At 44.1% G+C, this 17,322-nt stretch overlaps 1 protein-coding gene across 4 annotated transcripts in view; it reads right to left on the bottom strand.

Moving 5' to 3' along the window:
- The window catches only part of meis2a (Meis homeobox 2a), a 77,127-nt gene that overhangs the window by 12,431 nt on the left and 47,374 nt on the right, over positions 1–17,322 (bottom strand). For all 4 annotated transcript variants that reach the window (XM_063497815.1, XM_063497817.1, XM_063497816.1 and 1 more), the window contains exon 10: positions 11,029–11,105. In XM_063497815.1, coding sequence (XP_063353885.1) covers positions 11,029–11,105 — 77 coding nt within the window. The remainder of the gene's footprint in view (positions 1–11,028; positions 11,106–17,322) is intronic.

Below are 17,322 nucleotides of genomic sequence, written 5' to 3'. Positions count from 1 at the left end.
AACAAGCTCTGACAACGGCAGCGGGGGTTTTTCTTGGCCCCAACAGAGCTCTTAGGCATCTACTTCTTGACGCTTCACCCTCCCTTCTCTTAAAAGATACGATAGTTATTGTTCAAATCAGCCAGGGTGAATGGAATGGACTGAGGCCAAGCCCGCCCCAGGCGTCAACACACCTGTATGAAAGAGACCTTATTGTAGCAACCCAGCGTTACTAACTTGCCCTAGCACTACCAGTTTTCTGAAGTTAGAAAGAAGGACCAAATCATCTCATCTACATTTTTCTATCGACACACTCTCTTAAAATTTTCCGTCATGTAAAATATTTCCTTCATTAACTTCCTCCTTTTTTTTAACCGACTGCCACTCGACGGGGGTAATACGAAAGGAGTTGATCCCACAAATCCCTTGTTAGCAAGACACCCCCCCTCCCTGCTCCCACACCCACCTTAAGACAACACCTTATTAATGTGCACAGGTGTACAAAAGGTATTTTCTGCCTGCACAGGAGCCGAGGGACCAACAGCTGCATTTTTTCTTGTTTGAAGAGCGCCTGAAAACAACCAACATTCTTAGGTCAATATTAGCCCTCGTCAAAGGCTCCAGTACATAGCGCGTGACAGAGGCCATCAGCGCTGGAAGGTAATGCTCATTCCTCATAAGCCAGCTTCTCACCTTTTGGATGGGTGAGGTTTTCCTTCTTTCATGAAGGACCAGCAAGAAATAGAACAGATACACAGAACACATACTGGCAGGCTGCCTCTCTCTCTCTCTCTCTCTCTCTCTCTCTCACACACACACACACACACACACACACACACACACACACACACACACACACACACAGCCAGGCGGGGGGAATAGAGAAACTGACTGCAGCACTATCATTACCCCAGCCTACCCATCAGCTCTCCTGAGATGAGTGGGTGTGCTTACAAGATCACCCCAATTTCACAGTTGTGAAGAGTGCCACCCCTATTGCCCACATTCGCTTCTCTCTTTTTTTCCCCCTCCACTATGCCAGACCTGTTGGACTCCTTTTCATGTCTTTGCGAAGTGGGCAGGTATAATCTCAGTTTCCTTCCACTTCTTAGTGCCAACATAGAAAATCTGTGGCTTTTCTCGCTTCTCTCCCCTGAATTATCTTTCCATCTCTTCTTCTTTCACCCCGTCTTTTGTCTCCCCGCTCTCTCGTTTTCTGCTCCCTTTCATTCTCAACCCCGTTTTCTCTCTCTGCCTGGTAATCGAGTGAGAGATTCCGTGACTCTGTGACTCCCCCTTATTGTCAGATATCAAACAGTGCGGCTTTGTGGATTACCATGAGAAGCTGATAATGACATGATAGAGGCGTGATATTTCAAACAAAATTGAGTGTCAATTGCCTGCATCGTCTAGGCAACACAAGTGTCTGCTCTGCGGCAGCCAGACAGGAAATAAGGCCAATCTATTTCCTTTGCTTCATATCAAACCTCTCTCCTCTCCCTCTTTTATAAGACTGTAATGGGTTCAGCTCAAAGAGAAGAAGAGAGGGGGCCTGCCAAGAGCAACAGTTACATTCTCTCTCTCTCTCTCTCTCTCTCTCTCTCTCTCTCTCTCTCTCTCACACACACACACACACACACACACACACACACACACACACACACACACACACACACATAATTGGATGCACGCATGTGAGCATGCATGTACATGTATTCTCACATTTGCAGACAGCTTGCACTCCTGAATATAAAAATGTATTAGAAGGCATTAAGAATAAAAGGTGCCCTCATCTTACCACCCCGTTCCCAAACATATGTATACATTCATATTCTCCCCCTGCTCTTGAAGTTTTTACTCCTCATGCTGGTGTGCTACTAACCGTGAATTTAGGGCAGTGAAAATGCACTGCAGTTTGAGCAATTAAAAAGTGACACCTAAACCTAGTGGATCGACCAGTGAGATTCTCTAATGCCTGGCTTTAGGTGCCGCTGCACTTGAGAGTCTTTCAGAACCAGACTACTGCAGAGTACAGGATTCAGTCTGTGTGTGTATGTTTGGGAAGGGATTCTCCCTCCCTCTGGGATGTCATCATCTTCTCATCACTGCGTCTCTGGCGTGTGACTGAGTGTTTCCATCGAGCACGTTTCCATGATGTGTCTGAGCGAGCGAGTTTGCGTCTGGCACATATTAGTGACCGCGAGAGAGTCACCGGTTAAATGTTGTCAGCTTGCCTCTCACTTCCCTATTGAATAATTAATCTGAGTTTCAATTGCACATAATCGCTTTGAAATACACACGAGTGAACTCACACGCACACAAACACACATGCGCCGGCACAGTCAGAAGCAGAGTTTAGGGCTAAAAAGTCCAGCAGCAGGCTAGTGATATAAATAGCTGTTGTTTGTGGAAGGGACTGCTGGCAGAAACAGCAGTGACACTGTGGAGCAGACCACAGGGACTCTGATGTGCTTGGTGGCCTGAAGCGAGCCCTCTGCCTCTCAGATCAGCTCTACCACCAACTGTGTAAAAGCTTTGACTGGCCTCCTTCATATGTGACAGCCTTAAACAAATACAACAAAGCCACATTCAATTAAGCCTACACTGCAGAAGATCCTTAAAGGTCCTTAAACTTAAGCCTCAGAACTGTCATGTGGGATGTTTTTATATGACACGTCTAGTAAAAGTCCCAAAATACAGAAAACTCAATTCTCAGCCATCCGTGTTCTTTAGATTTCAACAATCCAAATACATTATAAAGAATATATCTCATACAATATAACAAGAGGATGATAAAGCAGGCATATCTTGGGTGCTTGACACCCTCTACTACCAGGCTGCCACCCCATTCCACCTCACGTGCTCACAGAGAGTCCCAATTGAAACATCATCACCAGTAATGGGAGGAATAAATATTCATAAGGGTGGGAATAGAGAAACCCAAGATTAGGGTAATATACTCTTCATTGTTCTTTCCCTTTCCTTTTGCCAGCGCTTCCTCTATATCTCTGTATCTTGTTATGCATGTTATGGTGTTGGATAATCTTGGCTAATTCCTCAAGCTACCTCTGATAACTTCATCAAAGTGTGTCTGTTTCTGTTTGCTTGCAGAGAACGTGGCAGCATGCTACTCTGTTTATTTCTCACCTCTCCCAAATTGCAAATTAGCAGGTTTGATATGTGCAGGAGTTTGGGCCACACTCCAATTAAGATTGGATTGTTTTTGTGAAGAGGCCCTCCCTCTCTCCCCCTCCTGCTCTCCCTTCCCTTTTCTGCTTGGCACCAGGTCTACTGATATCTCATCCATAACAGGCCTGAACTGGGGCAGAGCATGGCTTAAACCAACAAAGGACTATATTGATTTATAGGGTCTCCCGTGATGGGCTTATTGGCCTACACCTCAAAGCCACAGAGGGCACAGGGCCATGAATCACAGCTTCAGAAAATACATAAGCGCACAACAGGTAAGAATATTACACTGCAGTGTTGCTAAGAATGTGATTACAACTCTCTCCCATTTTCTGTCCCGACCACATTTACTTTCATCACGTCTTAAAGGACGGAGTGGGCGGTAATTGGAGCTTATTTTGAATGTGGCACCACAGAAACAAAGCAAAGACAGACGAACATGCCTATTTACATCGTGTTACCGTGCACCCAAACACAAGGACAGAGGGAATTGCAAATTGTGTAAGGAGGAGGTAAAGGAAAACAGAGAGTAACAGAAAGAGTGAGAGAATGAGCATGCCTGGACAGAGAGAAAATACCTTGGTAAGGTTCAGGGAGTTTAAAGAGCTCAGCCAAAGAAGGAGCTCCTGTCCTCTCTGGCTCCAACACATACGAACACACACATACACACACATATACCCTCAAGGCCATTCTGTTACACCTGGTCACCTTTATCCCTTTTAGTCCTCTACACCCCACCCCTGCTTTTGAACACACACACCAATGCACAAAAACACATACATAACATCCATTCTCCTAATTCACATCACCACCAAGGCACACATAGCAGCACCCTGTGGCTAACACACAGCTCCGCTGGCTATCTCCCTCAGCAGATAAAACTAATTATTCCAAATCTACTCTGTCAGGTTGTCTGATCCTCTGGGGCCTCAGTTTAATTCTCTCTCTCCCTCTGTCTGTCTCTCTCCCTGTGTCATTGGTTCGCTCTCAGTCATAAGCCACAAAAAGACCAAGAATCTGCGCCAGATGACCTCCCAAGTAAAAACATAAACAGAGCGACTAGCCATAAAAACACATATAGCATCACAACAGCTGAAGTGCATGACTTTCTTTGTGAAACCAGACTATTCAACATAACTGCCAAAATTTAAGTTCGATTTAAAAAAAATGCACAACACAATAAAAATCAGGGATCGAGCCTTGCACTCTGAGCAACTTTGAAAAATCACAATTATTGCATGACATCATCCGGCATACAATCCAAGGGACTTATGCACCTATTCAAATGCTTAGTCCCTCTGTTGGCACTTGATGTTGGCACCCATGTCAGGCTTTAGAGCTAAATAACAGGCCAATATGCCAGGCTTTCCAGCAGCACACCCTGAAAGCCTGTGGAGAAACTATTCGTCCCAATGAGCTCTAAAGGCAAATGGAAGCTCATAAACAGAGACTCGACTGTATAGACTTTGCATTTTATCTTTCAGCAGTTTCCCCCTTTTATGAGCCAGGGATCTCTATAACAGGGGGGAGAAATGGAGGGATAAGCAGGATGGGAGGATGGCAGAAAGAGTGAGAGAGAGAAAGGATGACAGTAAGGATGCAAAGAAAGAAGATGATGGCAGAAAGAGAAGAAGAATAAGAATGAGGTAGAGGTTGGGAGAATGAGATAGAGGAGTGCTGGGGTCACAAATCTTGCTGCTATTCTAGTACGTGACATCTTCGCTCGTTTGTGGCTGCTCATTAACAAACAATACTGCTGTGAAATTGGTTTAATGACAAAGTAATAAAATTGCTATTCTGCTCACAGATGGCCTCAGGCGCAGGGAGATTCTAGCAGGCTTACTGTGGCTGCCCGTGTGCATTAAGCTGCTTGTTCATGAAAACAGCATCCTACACTTTCTTTCTCACTACCATCAACCCTTTTTTTCTTTTTAAGTTCTTTCTCTTCTTACAAATGAAATAAATTAACCTACTTTCCTGCCTTGTTTTCTCCTTGAATTCTCCCTCTCCCACAGTCTCACCCTCTCTCTCTAGTGGATTCCCTTCCTCGCTCTTTCTCTCTCTCTTTCTCTCGATCTCTCCCCAGTTCTCACCCCTAGTACAGAAATTACCATCTTAAAATAAAAAAAGGGGGCCTGCCCACGCAAACGCAGCTCGACTTCATTTCAAAAGCAGAGCCCTTGTTATTAAACGACCCACCAATAAAAACCAAGCCGTTGAGGAATAAAAGAGCCAAAAGGAGCAGAGAAGTACAAAGACCTCCCTCCTCCCATCTCTCTCTAATGCTTTCTCTGTAATGCCTCTTTTAGCTCTTTGCCGCTCTATCTTGCCTGGTCTGGCTTCGTTCTTCTTGCATGCCTGCGCTTTGGAGAATCTTGAGCTTGCAATGGGAAAACAAGTTAAAAAAGGCATTCATTTTTGTGCACGATCAGCCGACATTGCCAGTTTTTGTTAAAGTACCACCTGTTTTCCATAACTCATACAGAGGTGGGCACTGGGTTGCTCCATAGCCTCGTTGGGTGTCCATACCATGCTACGTGTCAGCGTGCCCCCAGTGCCTGATAAAAATGTGAGTGAGCCCTGTTAATCACAGTGAGAATTTCAGCAGGGCTAATGTACTCACATATACTGTGAGAGCACGGTGGCACACATTAGCGTCAGCTGTTTAAGACTCCCATGGCTTAAACTGTGAGTAAAGCATGTGTCTAGATTGTGCAGTTAACAGATATTTGGATCTGTAACAACCGCTGAACAAAATGAAAAAGAAAATGAAACCTGCTACGAAAAGAGAGCCCGTTGTGTTCTAATCTTGCCAATAGTGAGAATATGTTTTTCTAAATGTGTTTCTTCCTCCAAAACAGATGAAACGGGATTATTATTACAGCATCAAGAAAGCAGCCAGATCAAATGAACTTAGCGGGTAGAGTGTGTTGGTAGGGGGGATGGCACTTGGGATCCGACAACAGAGTCAATTCTGCTAATTAACTGCCAATTAGCGGTCCCTAAATGAGAGGGATCATGATGCCTGTGTTGGCAGCGCCCCGATAGTCTCTCTTTTTAGTTAGACACACATATACACTCATGCTTGCACACACAGATACACCAGAGAGACACACACGCAGCCACAACCTCTCCACACTCTGGCTGTATATTTAGAAAGCCAGGGGCATGAGATGGCCACTGCTGGGAGTCCCTGGTTGCAGCCAAAAAAAGGCATGACATTTCCATCTGGGTCAAAGTTAGACAGATAACCAGCAACTTCAGTCAACTAGCCCACCAATGTTGTAGAAAAGAAGAGATAGAAAAGGAGGGAGTGGGCAGTGAGCAGAGTACGGGGTGGGGTGGGGGGGACCTCAAAAGCCTCTGTGTGAGATTCATGAGACGTAAATACTTATAAAGAATGTGGAAAAACAGGCGGCTAGGCCAGTTTCATAACTTTATGTTACATTTGGAAAATATTAGTTATTATTTTGCATTTCATAATGGGCGTCGCTGCCAAACCAGAGAATCATAAAATCGTAAAAAATCGTAAAAGGCAGTGTTCCTAAGTGTCTCTTTGGCCAAAGAAAGGGGGATGGAAAATGCTTTCTAAGTGGAGAAACAAATTTGCTTTTGCTTTTGCTTTTTCTCTTTCGTGTTTTCAGACACCACAAACAAATGTTAACATTTTGCACATGAACCTTCAATGCAGCTACTTTGTATCGCCGCTGAGTGATTTAAAGTCTGTAAAATCTAGAGGTGATCCAGGATGAGTTGATCTGAATGGGAATGGGGAACCTGCTGTGAAGAGAGCTACAGATCAGTCAGTTTAGAGCCATCTAAATTCAGTTTATCTGCATGCTGTGCCACAGCAGAGCACAATCAGGGGTCATAATCGGGATTCTATATAGATAGGCTAAAGTTCAAAAGGCATATGACTGTAATGACTTTTGATTTTTTATTTGCTTATTTATTTAATTTATTTGTTATTTTAGTTGTGGCATACTTTCAAGATCCTGTTTCAGTCCTGTTTAGCTTATTTCCCCAGTGCACCTGCCTGCTCAGTTACTCGACATATGAATGACATTGGTCACACATAACGCAGTTTGCTAGCTTAGTCAGAGCACATCCTTCTGTTCTTAAAACAGAGTAATTAAACATACTATTGCTAATACAGTACATGTACAGTTATATGTTGGCGACTGTTCAAGGTCAAAAAAAAAAAGAGAAAACAATCAGTGCACCACACTCCACACTGAACTGCCACAGAGATTGAGCCTATTTCATCTCCTCAGTGGGCACAGGCTGCTTGGCGCCGTTGTCTGGCGGATATCCTTCCCTTATCATGTGACCTGTGCTCCGACAGGGGGCAAAGGTTGGCTGCGATCCGCCTCTGTGTCTTAATAACTCACTCATTGTATTCCTTTCTGCCGCTAATTGGAGCCTCTCCTCACTGTGTGTGTGTTTGTGTGTGTGTGTCTGTGCATGTAGTCCCCCCTGGGCTGTAGAGAGGAGGCAGACAAGTAAAAATAGAGTGTGGCTTAGTGCCCTCTTTATTGTTATTAGTGGTCCAGTGGCACAGCAGTCAGTTATCATCGATGCCAACAAATGACATATTCGTTCTCTGATTTGTTCTGCACCCCCACCCCCACCCGACTGCAACCCAACCCCCCCTCACTCAGCCATGGAAATGACCAACTGGCTGCCTGCGAGATGAGGGAATAATGACGGGCCGATTTCCTTCCTTTTTTTAGATGCCATTTCTTTCAGTCATCTGTCATCGGCGTCATCTCTCAGGCCCATGTAATAACCCTGTGTGTGTAGTTACATGCCGCCTGTGTGAGCGCGCGCGTACCCGTTGCTGCTGTAGTAAATAACGGCAGGATAGTCGGTGTGTGTGTGTTTATGGCAGAGAGCGAGGGCACATCGTGCTGGGTGTGATGCTGAGACATGAAAGGATTCGGTCAGGCTCCATTTAGTTCAGAATGATAGCAGGACACTGGGAGCTGCTGAGGAAGGCAAATCTGCCGCCAGACACTGTAAACTCTAAATGCTTCTTTAGCTTATGAACACCTGTCTGCCATTTCACCTACTTCGCTATCCCAGAATGCCATGTGTGACATGGCCCTCACCTTTTCCTGCAATCTTAAACAAATGCAATTACATATCAGACCACTCCCACGTTCTCTTAGCATGACGCCTGCTGTCTCAAATGTAAGCAGGGCAAACAAAACCCCACACTATCTAATGGTCAACTAATGGTGTCCTGACACACTGTATACTCATACACATCTCTGAAGTTCCCATTAGTAATAATGCACATACAAACACACCTTTGAACGCAGGGGAAACTATTAACAGGATAATCAAGTCTTTCCTCTCATAAGCTCAACACCAGAGCAATGAGATTGTGGACTTTAACCCTTTCCTTTGCCCTTATTAACATCAAACAGCTGATGGCGTGTGAGCTACAAACAGGTGAGGCTGTTTTCTAATTATATATTCTAGAGTTAGACTCCGCCGGAGTATCAGAGTGTGGCGCTGAGACAAAAGGGTTTAAACCAGTTGAGTTTTGCTTTCTGCGTGCACAGGTGAGCTCCAGGTAAATGTAAAGCTAGGTGTCATTTGGAGGGGATGGTGCTGGGAGGTTTGATGGGGCAAAAGGGGAGAGAGTGAGATGCACTGTCTATTGACTATCACACAGTGCACCGTTGTGCCCTCGCTGGGCTGCGATTGTGCCGGCGGACAAAGCCCTGATTCAGCACATCCTTTCCCCGAGGGAGAGCTCTGGAAACCGAAGACGGCGGCCATCCCCTCCCTATTCCCCCCACTCATCCTTTGCTTCTTTTTCCCCCTGTCTGTCGCTATCTCTCTCTCTCTCTCTCCCTCTCTCTGGTCAGTAACATGGCAGTAACCACGCATCAAAGGGAATAACAGAACAATGCAAGGGACCAGCCAGGAATTTGAGGGGTTTTTTTTGAAACAGGAATTTCATATGGCTAAGTTCTGTCATATCTGGGGTGAATGATCTGAGCAGCCACTGGACCAAATATCAAAGGGAAAAACAAAAAGGTCAGACATTTAACTATAACTCACTACCTAGCCTGGATAGTAAAAAGTGGAAAACTTCTGCACCCTCTTCTCACCTTTCCCTTACTGTAACATAGCCAGTAACGTGGCAGAGTCACCCAGGCCTCCCGACATCAGCCGGGATGCACCACAGATACACTAATGGACTCCAAGCCTCTTCAGTAACTGGTATGTATTTTATGAGAGGCCTGGTGTAAAGTTAATACACAGCTCTGTGATCATCTGTGATTATGCATCTGTGTGCGTATGCTCAAGGATGTTACACAGTGCAAGATGCTTTCAGACCAAATGGATGGCTTGAATTTCATGGCCAATGAGAAGGCAGGGACTCGTCTCAGATCTATCTCTGTCTATGTCTCTGTCTATTTCTCTCTCCTCCCAGGTTAGCAGAGTATTTCTGCATTAATCACCATGACACAGGCAAGGCAACTCAATTTTCTGCTCCTGTAGGTAAGGTGCATGGCGTCCCGAAACGGTGGCACGAGGCATGAAACAGGCAAGCGGGGGCTAATCTTTGGTTACTAGTGTAATTGAAATGCTATCCACACTGTAGGGTGCATTAAAGTCTGATAACAGCGGTTCCTGTGGCCAATTTAAGTAGCTTGACTTCCCCTGGCTAGAAGGGAATAAAGCAAAGGGTGAGAGAGAAGGGGAGAGAAAGAGAGAGGGAGCGAGAGAGAGAGAGAGAGAGAAACGAAGGAGACAGAGTATGTCAGATAGTGGGGGGGAGCACGAGGGAGGGGGCTGATAGATAAGGCCGACAAACCAGGCTAATTCTCCAGGCATGTTTCTCATTGTGATCCAGGAAAAATGAGAAAAAAATGAATCACAGAACCAAAAAATCAATTGACCCTCGGGTGGCTTGTCAGGCTGCGAGTCTGATAAACCTAAAAGCTTCGTTAATGTCAGCCTGCCTGTACCCAACAGATAGAGCACTTTGTAAATGAACCCGCTTTGATAAATATATTAAGGAAAGCTGTGAATAAAAGGCACAGACTTGTCATTTGTAAATAGAACCCCCGCTACATGGAATTAGAATGATAAAATGGGGTTCCATATAATTAAGTTTGTGTAAGACCTGAAATCCGTGCAAATACCTTCCCGGAATTTTGAAAGGAAGCTGTCAGTTCAATTAATCTGAACATCACCCTGAGAATGTACTGAACAAAATTAAGCTGCAGATAAAACCTGGGCTAGTATTTTGATAAGTAATTCCTGTATCATTTCTTTGCTTCTGTGATCATTTTATTTAATCCACCACCCCCAGTTATGTGCTAAGCCATCTACAAAGGCCCTGCTGGCCAGGCCACCAAAACCTTAATCCACCATATAGCTGGTGTAAAATGGGGAGGGGGTGGAAAGGCAGTTTTGCCTTTTGTGGGGGCACCAGTGGCGGTGGTAGGTATGGTTTTGGATGAAGGGGTGGGGTGGGTGTGGGGGCTGTAGGGGTAGCTTATGATCAGCGCCTGTCTCCCTTAAATATATCCCAGTGAATACATGTGCATCAAACCACAAAGACCACTGACTTAGCCGCGGAACACTTTACAGATAACACCGGAACATCCTGGTAGCTTACATATAATAATGTTACAAAGGTTGTCTGTGTGTATGTCTATGTGTGAACCTCTGCATGTGCCTGTACGCGATGGGGAGGGATGTACATAAACGGTTTTCACACTTTAGGAGCATTAGCCGTCTTGGCTGATGGGGAGAGGGAGGCGAAGGCTTTTGAAAATAAAAGGCAGAGCGATGCTGGTGGTGGAGATAGGGCGAGCGGAAATCTTGACTCACCAGTTGTTTACTTGCAAGATGGTGAGGCCCGTGTCTTGGGCTAGCTGCTTCTTCTGCTCTTCAGAAGGGTATGGGTGCTGCAGGAGCAAGCAGAGAGAGAGAAACAAACACATACATGAGCCTCTTTGACATACAGATTAGCATAAATATCCATGCATGTAAGCACTGGTATAGCGAAGTGCTGGAAAACGAACACGTGCTTCGAGTCAAGTTCATGGCTGTTGCTTATTACTGTATCTATTCAATATGTTCCTGTGTTTGTTGCATTGTGTAACTTAAGACTGGACCTTCTCATGACCTCCACCCAATGCCGCCTCTCCCTTGCACATTATAGACATTCACACCATACACGTGTCCACCCACGCACACACACGCACACACACGCACACACACACACACACACACACACAGTTTAGTGCAAAACCTGTAGGAGCCGGCCAAACAAGTTTGTCAACACTGTCACCAGTGATAACCCCCATTCTTTATCCCCACCCTGCCTACACAAAAACAACATATAGCACACCTCCAGAAAGAAAAGACACTTATGACCATACACACTTTGACAAACATGACTTTCCAGTAGGCCTAAGCCATATATTGTGGTGTCTGAGAATCCTTTTATAACATACCAGCACAGCAACAGATTGAGTGGGTGAAGATTTGTGGAGAATACATTTATCTTTCCTTGAATGTCTGACATGTATCCCGGTGGTGGCTCTTTCATAGAGAGCAGCTGAAAAGAGACTAATGCTAAAAGAAGAGAATGCTGTGAAATGTGCTCCACAGATATGCCAAGATTTTTACCTGAAAATGTAATTCTCCAACAAGGTCTGCAATGATACTATTTGTGTCAGGTCCAATCTAGAGAACATTGGCTGATATAAATGGCAGACCTTGGGCTGCCTTGCTCCCCCTGGGCCTGCTATGAAGCATGACAAAACAACAGTGATCGCTGGTGACAGATGTCTTTAAGGGCCAGATTAGGAGTCGGGGCGCACGCAAACGAAACAAATGAGACACTATGTGTTTCATTCAGCCGCTGTAAACAGAAAACATGCATGCACACAAGCACGTGCAAACAGAAATGCAAATAGACAGATGAAAATTATTCATAGACCTGACACCTACAAATCAAAACACACACACACAAATCCTTTTTGAGGTGATGTTTATAACTCCCCCTCCCCCAAAAAAAGAAAAATATCTTAAATCTTCAAAACTTTAATTTGATTGTTTCAGTTCCTTTCCGGGTATATGCTCATTGAGTACATTTCACAGCTGGCAATGTATGCCCAGCTCGTGTTAATTGAATTTAATTTTAACTTGAAACGATAGCAGTTGCTCAAGAAGCATTTTCTCATTTACTGCTGTAATAATTTATATGAGAAGTCATATCAGCAGAGAAGGAGATTCCTCCTTTCAGGTAGCCCTGCCTGTTTAAATGTAGTCTGTTTTAATTAAAGAGGGGATGAAAAAATGGTTTGAGGAATGTGCACAATTAATAACAAACAAGGCTGAGATTGGACAAATAATGACTCCCGGCTGCAGAGGGGGATTAATCTGATTTGTACTTGTGTACTTAGTCCCTTTTAATATGCTAAAATCATTAACAAAGGAAAGATGATAATGCTTGCATAGAAATACATTTTTTGATTGCCAGGTGTTGACATTTCCTTGGCTACCGGAGACAGAGTTGCTAAGGTATTGTGTGTGTGTATGTGTATGCACATTTGCGTGTGTCTCTGTGTAAACATTTTCAAGAGAAGCCACAGGGTGCACAAGATACAAGCTGTAGTTTATATATATATATATTATATATATATGTATATCTTTTTTTTTATCCATTTTTCCTTTTAAGTATACACTATACAAACCTTGAGTATGCAAATGCGCCCAAAAACCTACACAAGTAGAGAGCTGGCTAAAGATGATGTTGTATGGAAGTGTGGAGATAGGAGCAGCCTAAATTGGAAATGGGAGTGGGTCATTTACATTGTATTAAGGCTTCCTCAGCCTCTCAGCCCCAGACCCGGTCATCAATCGCCTACTGTCAGCCAGAGCGCGCTCTAGCCTGGTGATAAATACGCTGGCCAGCGGCACGGCTCGTCCAACAGCCACCACGTAATGAATGGTTTGAACAAACAAGAAAGATGTCTCATCAAGGAGAGTGGGGATGTTAAAGCCCCCCTCGCACACAAAACCCCTGAGTAAGGAGATTTACTCTGACCGCATAGACAAGAAAAAAAAATCCTATTTCGTTCAGCTCATACCTCTTCCCCTCCTTACTTATACCTCCCTGTGTCAGATGATCACCCCCTGCAATCTTAATACTTGTAAGCATTCGCCCATAGGCACTGCTGAGCGTACACACAGAGAAACAAATCTAAACGCAAACAGACTGCAACATACAAACAGCGTGAGTACATAATCAGTCTCTTCTCTTCATCTCTGCTCGGCATTCTTTGTCTTGCATTTGTTGCTGACCCTCCATGCCCAACATATGTGTGATTTTTTTATGAATTAGAATGCAAACCAGACCTGGCGACACACACACACACAAACATACACACACACACACACAGACATGAGAAACAAGCTGACATGGTGGGCCTAGTGGTTATAAGTCTGGAGTAGCTGTGAAATTGGAGAATGGTTATTTAGACCTCAAAGTAATCTCTGATTGTTAACTGCCACAAAAAAATACATACATACATACATATATATATATATATATATATATATATATATATATATATATATATATATGGCAAAAATCTTGAATGCGAATTAATTGGAAAAAAAAAAAAAGTCCAATGTGTATCTTCCTGGAGCTGTCCCTCTCTACCATCAGGGGACGTATGACATGAGTATTTAATGGAAGAAACACAAACACAGTGGAAGATCAAAGATGGTATTGATAACCTCCCCACTGGCTTTGGAACCACTCAATATGTTCAGTTACAAACACCACAGCCAATATCCTTAAAAGAAGATTGACCACAAAATGTAAAGCAGTCTATAAATAATTAGAGGCAGACATGAGCAGTTTCAATTTGTTGTCCCGGCAGCGCGAGTCTCGGATCGAAACAACCCCGTTAATTATTCTGAAACCTGTTAATGGAACAGGGCACATTATCCTGATGGGCACATGTTGTCTAGCTCCTGCAGTCTGACCTTAAAAAAAAAAACCCACTCAGACAAACATCAACACAAACACCGATGCATACGCAGGTGGACCACATTCTGTCTTTTCTTAAGAATTGAGCTGTGTCTGTACTTCTGTGTGTGTGTGTGTGTGTGTGTGTGTGTGTGTGTGTGTGTGTGTGTGTGTGTGTGTGTGTGTGTGTGTGTGACCGACTGCTGGCTAAATTACAGGGTTTGATGTGCTCTGTGCTCTCTGATAGTGCTGGATGTAATGGCCCCTGTGGTTGCTGAACATTACAAGCTGAGGTAGCTCTAGCATCTGCTGCGTACGGTCCTTGACCCCACCCCACCCTCAACCCCCCCCCCCCCCCCCCCCCCCCCACCACCACCACCACCCGCCTGAATCCAGCTTAGCAGCTTGGCATGTCATTGTATGCAATAACCACATCTACCGCTGGACCCGTCTTAACTTGACACCACACCTTTTGCACACCTATCTACTCATCCAACATCCAGTTTGTCATATATCACTTTTGTGCTCTCCTGACACGTATATGCACCCATCATCAAATCCCGCGGCCCAGTCATTATCCCGGCTGTTCCGTACAACCCCCACCACTTTTCCTGCTCTGCGGCTTCCACTCTTCCCCCTGAACCTGCAGCTCCTTGCATGAGCTGCAGTTGGACCCCATTGATGAATTACATCATCAGTGTGTGACATGAGTTATAGAGGCAGGTCACAAGGTTACAGTGGCTTGCAAACCAATTCCATGCTAATGACTCACAGGAAATCAAAGGCCATTGGCTGTTTACCCTCAGTGCAATGACAACACAAAGAATATACTCAGGATCAATGGGGTGATTTAGCTTAACCTCTTTTTGATTTTCATGGTAATTTTAATTAATTTTACAAAAGCATTTGCTACACAGATACAGAACTTTTTCATGTGTTGGAGCCACTGATGGACTTTATTGTGACTCTTCTGTATCTAAATTTACGGAAATATTGCATCTCAATATTTCCTTTCATATACGCCTTCCACACACTGATTGGAATCATATTTGTTTTTAATCAAAGTGACTGGAGGATGATAATAATATTCACTGTCAGAAATAAACGCAATCAAATATAGGAATGACATTTTAATATGGATTCGGCATTGAGCTGGGGTAAGATTGGCACATTTTAAATATCAAGTTGCCGCTGTTAATAATGTTACAATTGGCTTCTTTGACAAATGACAATGAGATTGAATGCATATCAGCATTACTGAGAGATCAAACAGATATGACAAATAAATCCAGTTAGAGTTTTTGAATCCTCGCGAGTGCTTACTATGCACACAGCCTACCTAATGTTTGGCTTTTTAGTCGCAGGTTTCTGACAGGTTTTGTGATTTATATTGAAGAATACAGTTAATTGCGTCCATCTGTAGACATCAAATGGACGGGCACATGACAATTAAAAAGAGAAGTGTGTTCTATTTCTGAGAAATCAACTTTTCAAATTTGTCTGAATAAATGCAAAAAAAAAATATTTGTGGTTGAATTTGGTAATAGTGAGTAGAAATTTGCAAGAAATTTGCAATTGGTAAATAATCCAGCTTTACTGTTTAAAAGATCAGTTTTATTTATGTAATTGATTCTAAATAACTGTGATGTTTTTAATGGACTCTGAAGTAAGAATGGCAAACTTGGGTATACATATGTGGGACTTTTGAAAGTTAAAAAAATGCTGTTGTCCTTCCCTACGTTCAAGCTCATCTCCAACTTTCTCTACTCTGTTCTCTCTTTCTCCCTGTCTTTGTGTGATTTGGGGGAAATGGAGGTGGGAGGCAGTTGAGGGTTATTTGGGTGTTTGCTTTATTTCACTGGGAACTACACTGCTTCCTGACAACAGTCTGAAAACAGGCAAGAATGCCACATGACTCAATGACTCAACCCTGCTGCTTTCCCTTTCTCTCTCTCGCTCTTGCTCTCACTCGACTACACACACAGGGATACTGCCAGCTTATAAACAGAACTCACATGACGCCAAACAACAAACCGCACGCACTGCATGCCAACCTCTGATAACAGCAAATAAAAGTACATCCATATCTACACCTCATACGATCTGCATTCAGAACATACCACTACTCTTGTCTTGCTCTCGCTGCAAACTCCAAAGCTTCCACAGTAAGTATAAGGGCTCTCAGTGGACTGCCCTCTGACAGTAAAACAGTGATGATTGCAAATACAAGGTGGACTGGTGAGGCCTGCGGCATCTATTATAGAGCAAAAGGGCCCCCAGTCTGTCTGTCTGCCTCTCTGACTGGCTGGCTGGTTGGCAGTGTATCAGTACTACTACTGCTGTTGCTGCCACGGCCCCCCACAACAATCGCTGGCTGGGCTCCTGAAGCCAGCTCCTGGACCTCTGCCAGCAGCCTGTTTGCTCTACACCATTAATTTATGTTCACTGGAGACAGTGCAAGGTTGTAGAGAAGCTCTACGGCATAACTGCCCCGTTTGCCTGCCAAGCTCCAGCAAGAGTAAGAGCGGGTGCGGGGAGTCAGAAGGAGGGAGAAATGAATGGAAGAGAGGGTGAGGAAATAACCCTGGAGGATGTGAAAGATATAGGCATCTGATTGTACCAAGCTCCATGAGGCTAAATAGCAATCACTCCCACACAATCCCAATGCACCTCCAGACTTAGCGATCGACCAACAAAAAGAGCGCGATGTTTTAGGGTAACACTTCCAAATTCTATCATGCATAATGAAATGAAAGATATCATTTTATCCAATAGAGGAGATAAAAATGTTTAAAAATAAATAAATAAAAAACCCCTGCTCATTATGTACACAGAAATCAAAATTAAACTCCCAAATGAGTTTCTGTTGAGCTCAACCACAAATCTATTAGTCGTTGCCAACAGTTATATCTGCAAACTGCATGTGTGCTGTGTTGCAGACCTGGGTCCACTTGTGGCCCGGAGACATAACACAGAAATGCGCCTGTCTAATCGTCAGATTGAGATCATGGCTTATTTTTTCACCGCATGGCTGACCCTGTGCTTTCAAGAGGAGGAACGCGATCCTTCCATCCTTGCAGTGTGGGCCCTGGTTTTCTATCTCTCTCTTGTTTCCTTCAATCTCTCCTTCTCCCACT

This window comes from Pelmatolapia mariae, linkage group LG16_19 (genome assembly GCF_036321145.2).
Source record: "Pelmatolapia mariae isolate MD_Pm_ZW linkage group LG16_19, Pm_UMD_F_2, whole genome shotgun sequence".
In the NCBI taxonomy this organism is placed as follows: domain Eukaryota; kingdom Metazoa; phylum Chordata; class Actinopteri; order Cichliformes; family Cichlidae; genus Pelmatolapia; species Pelmatolapia mariae.
This window is presented reverse-complemented; position numbering and strand designations above follow the sequence as displayed.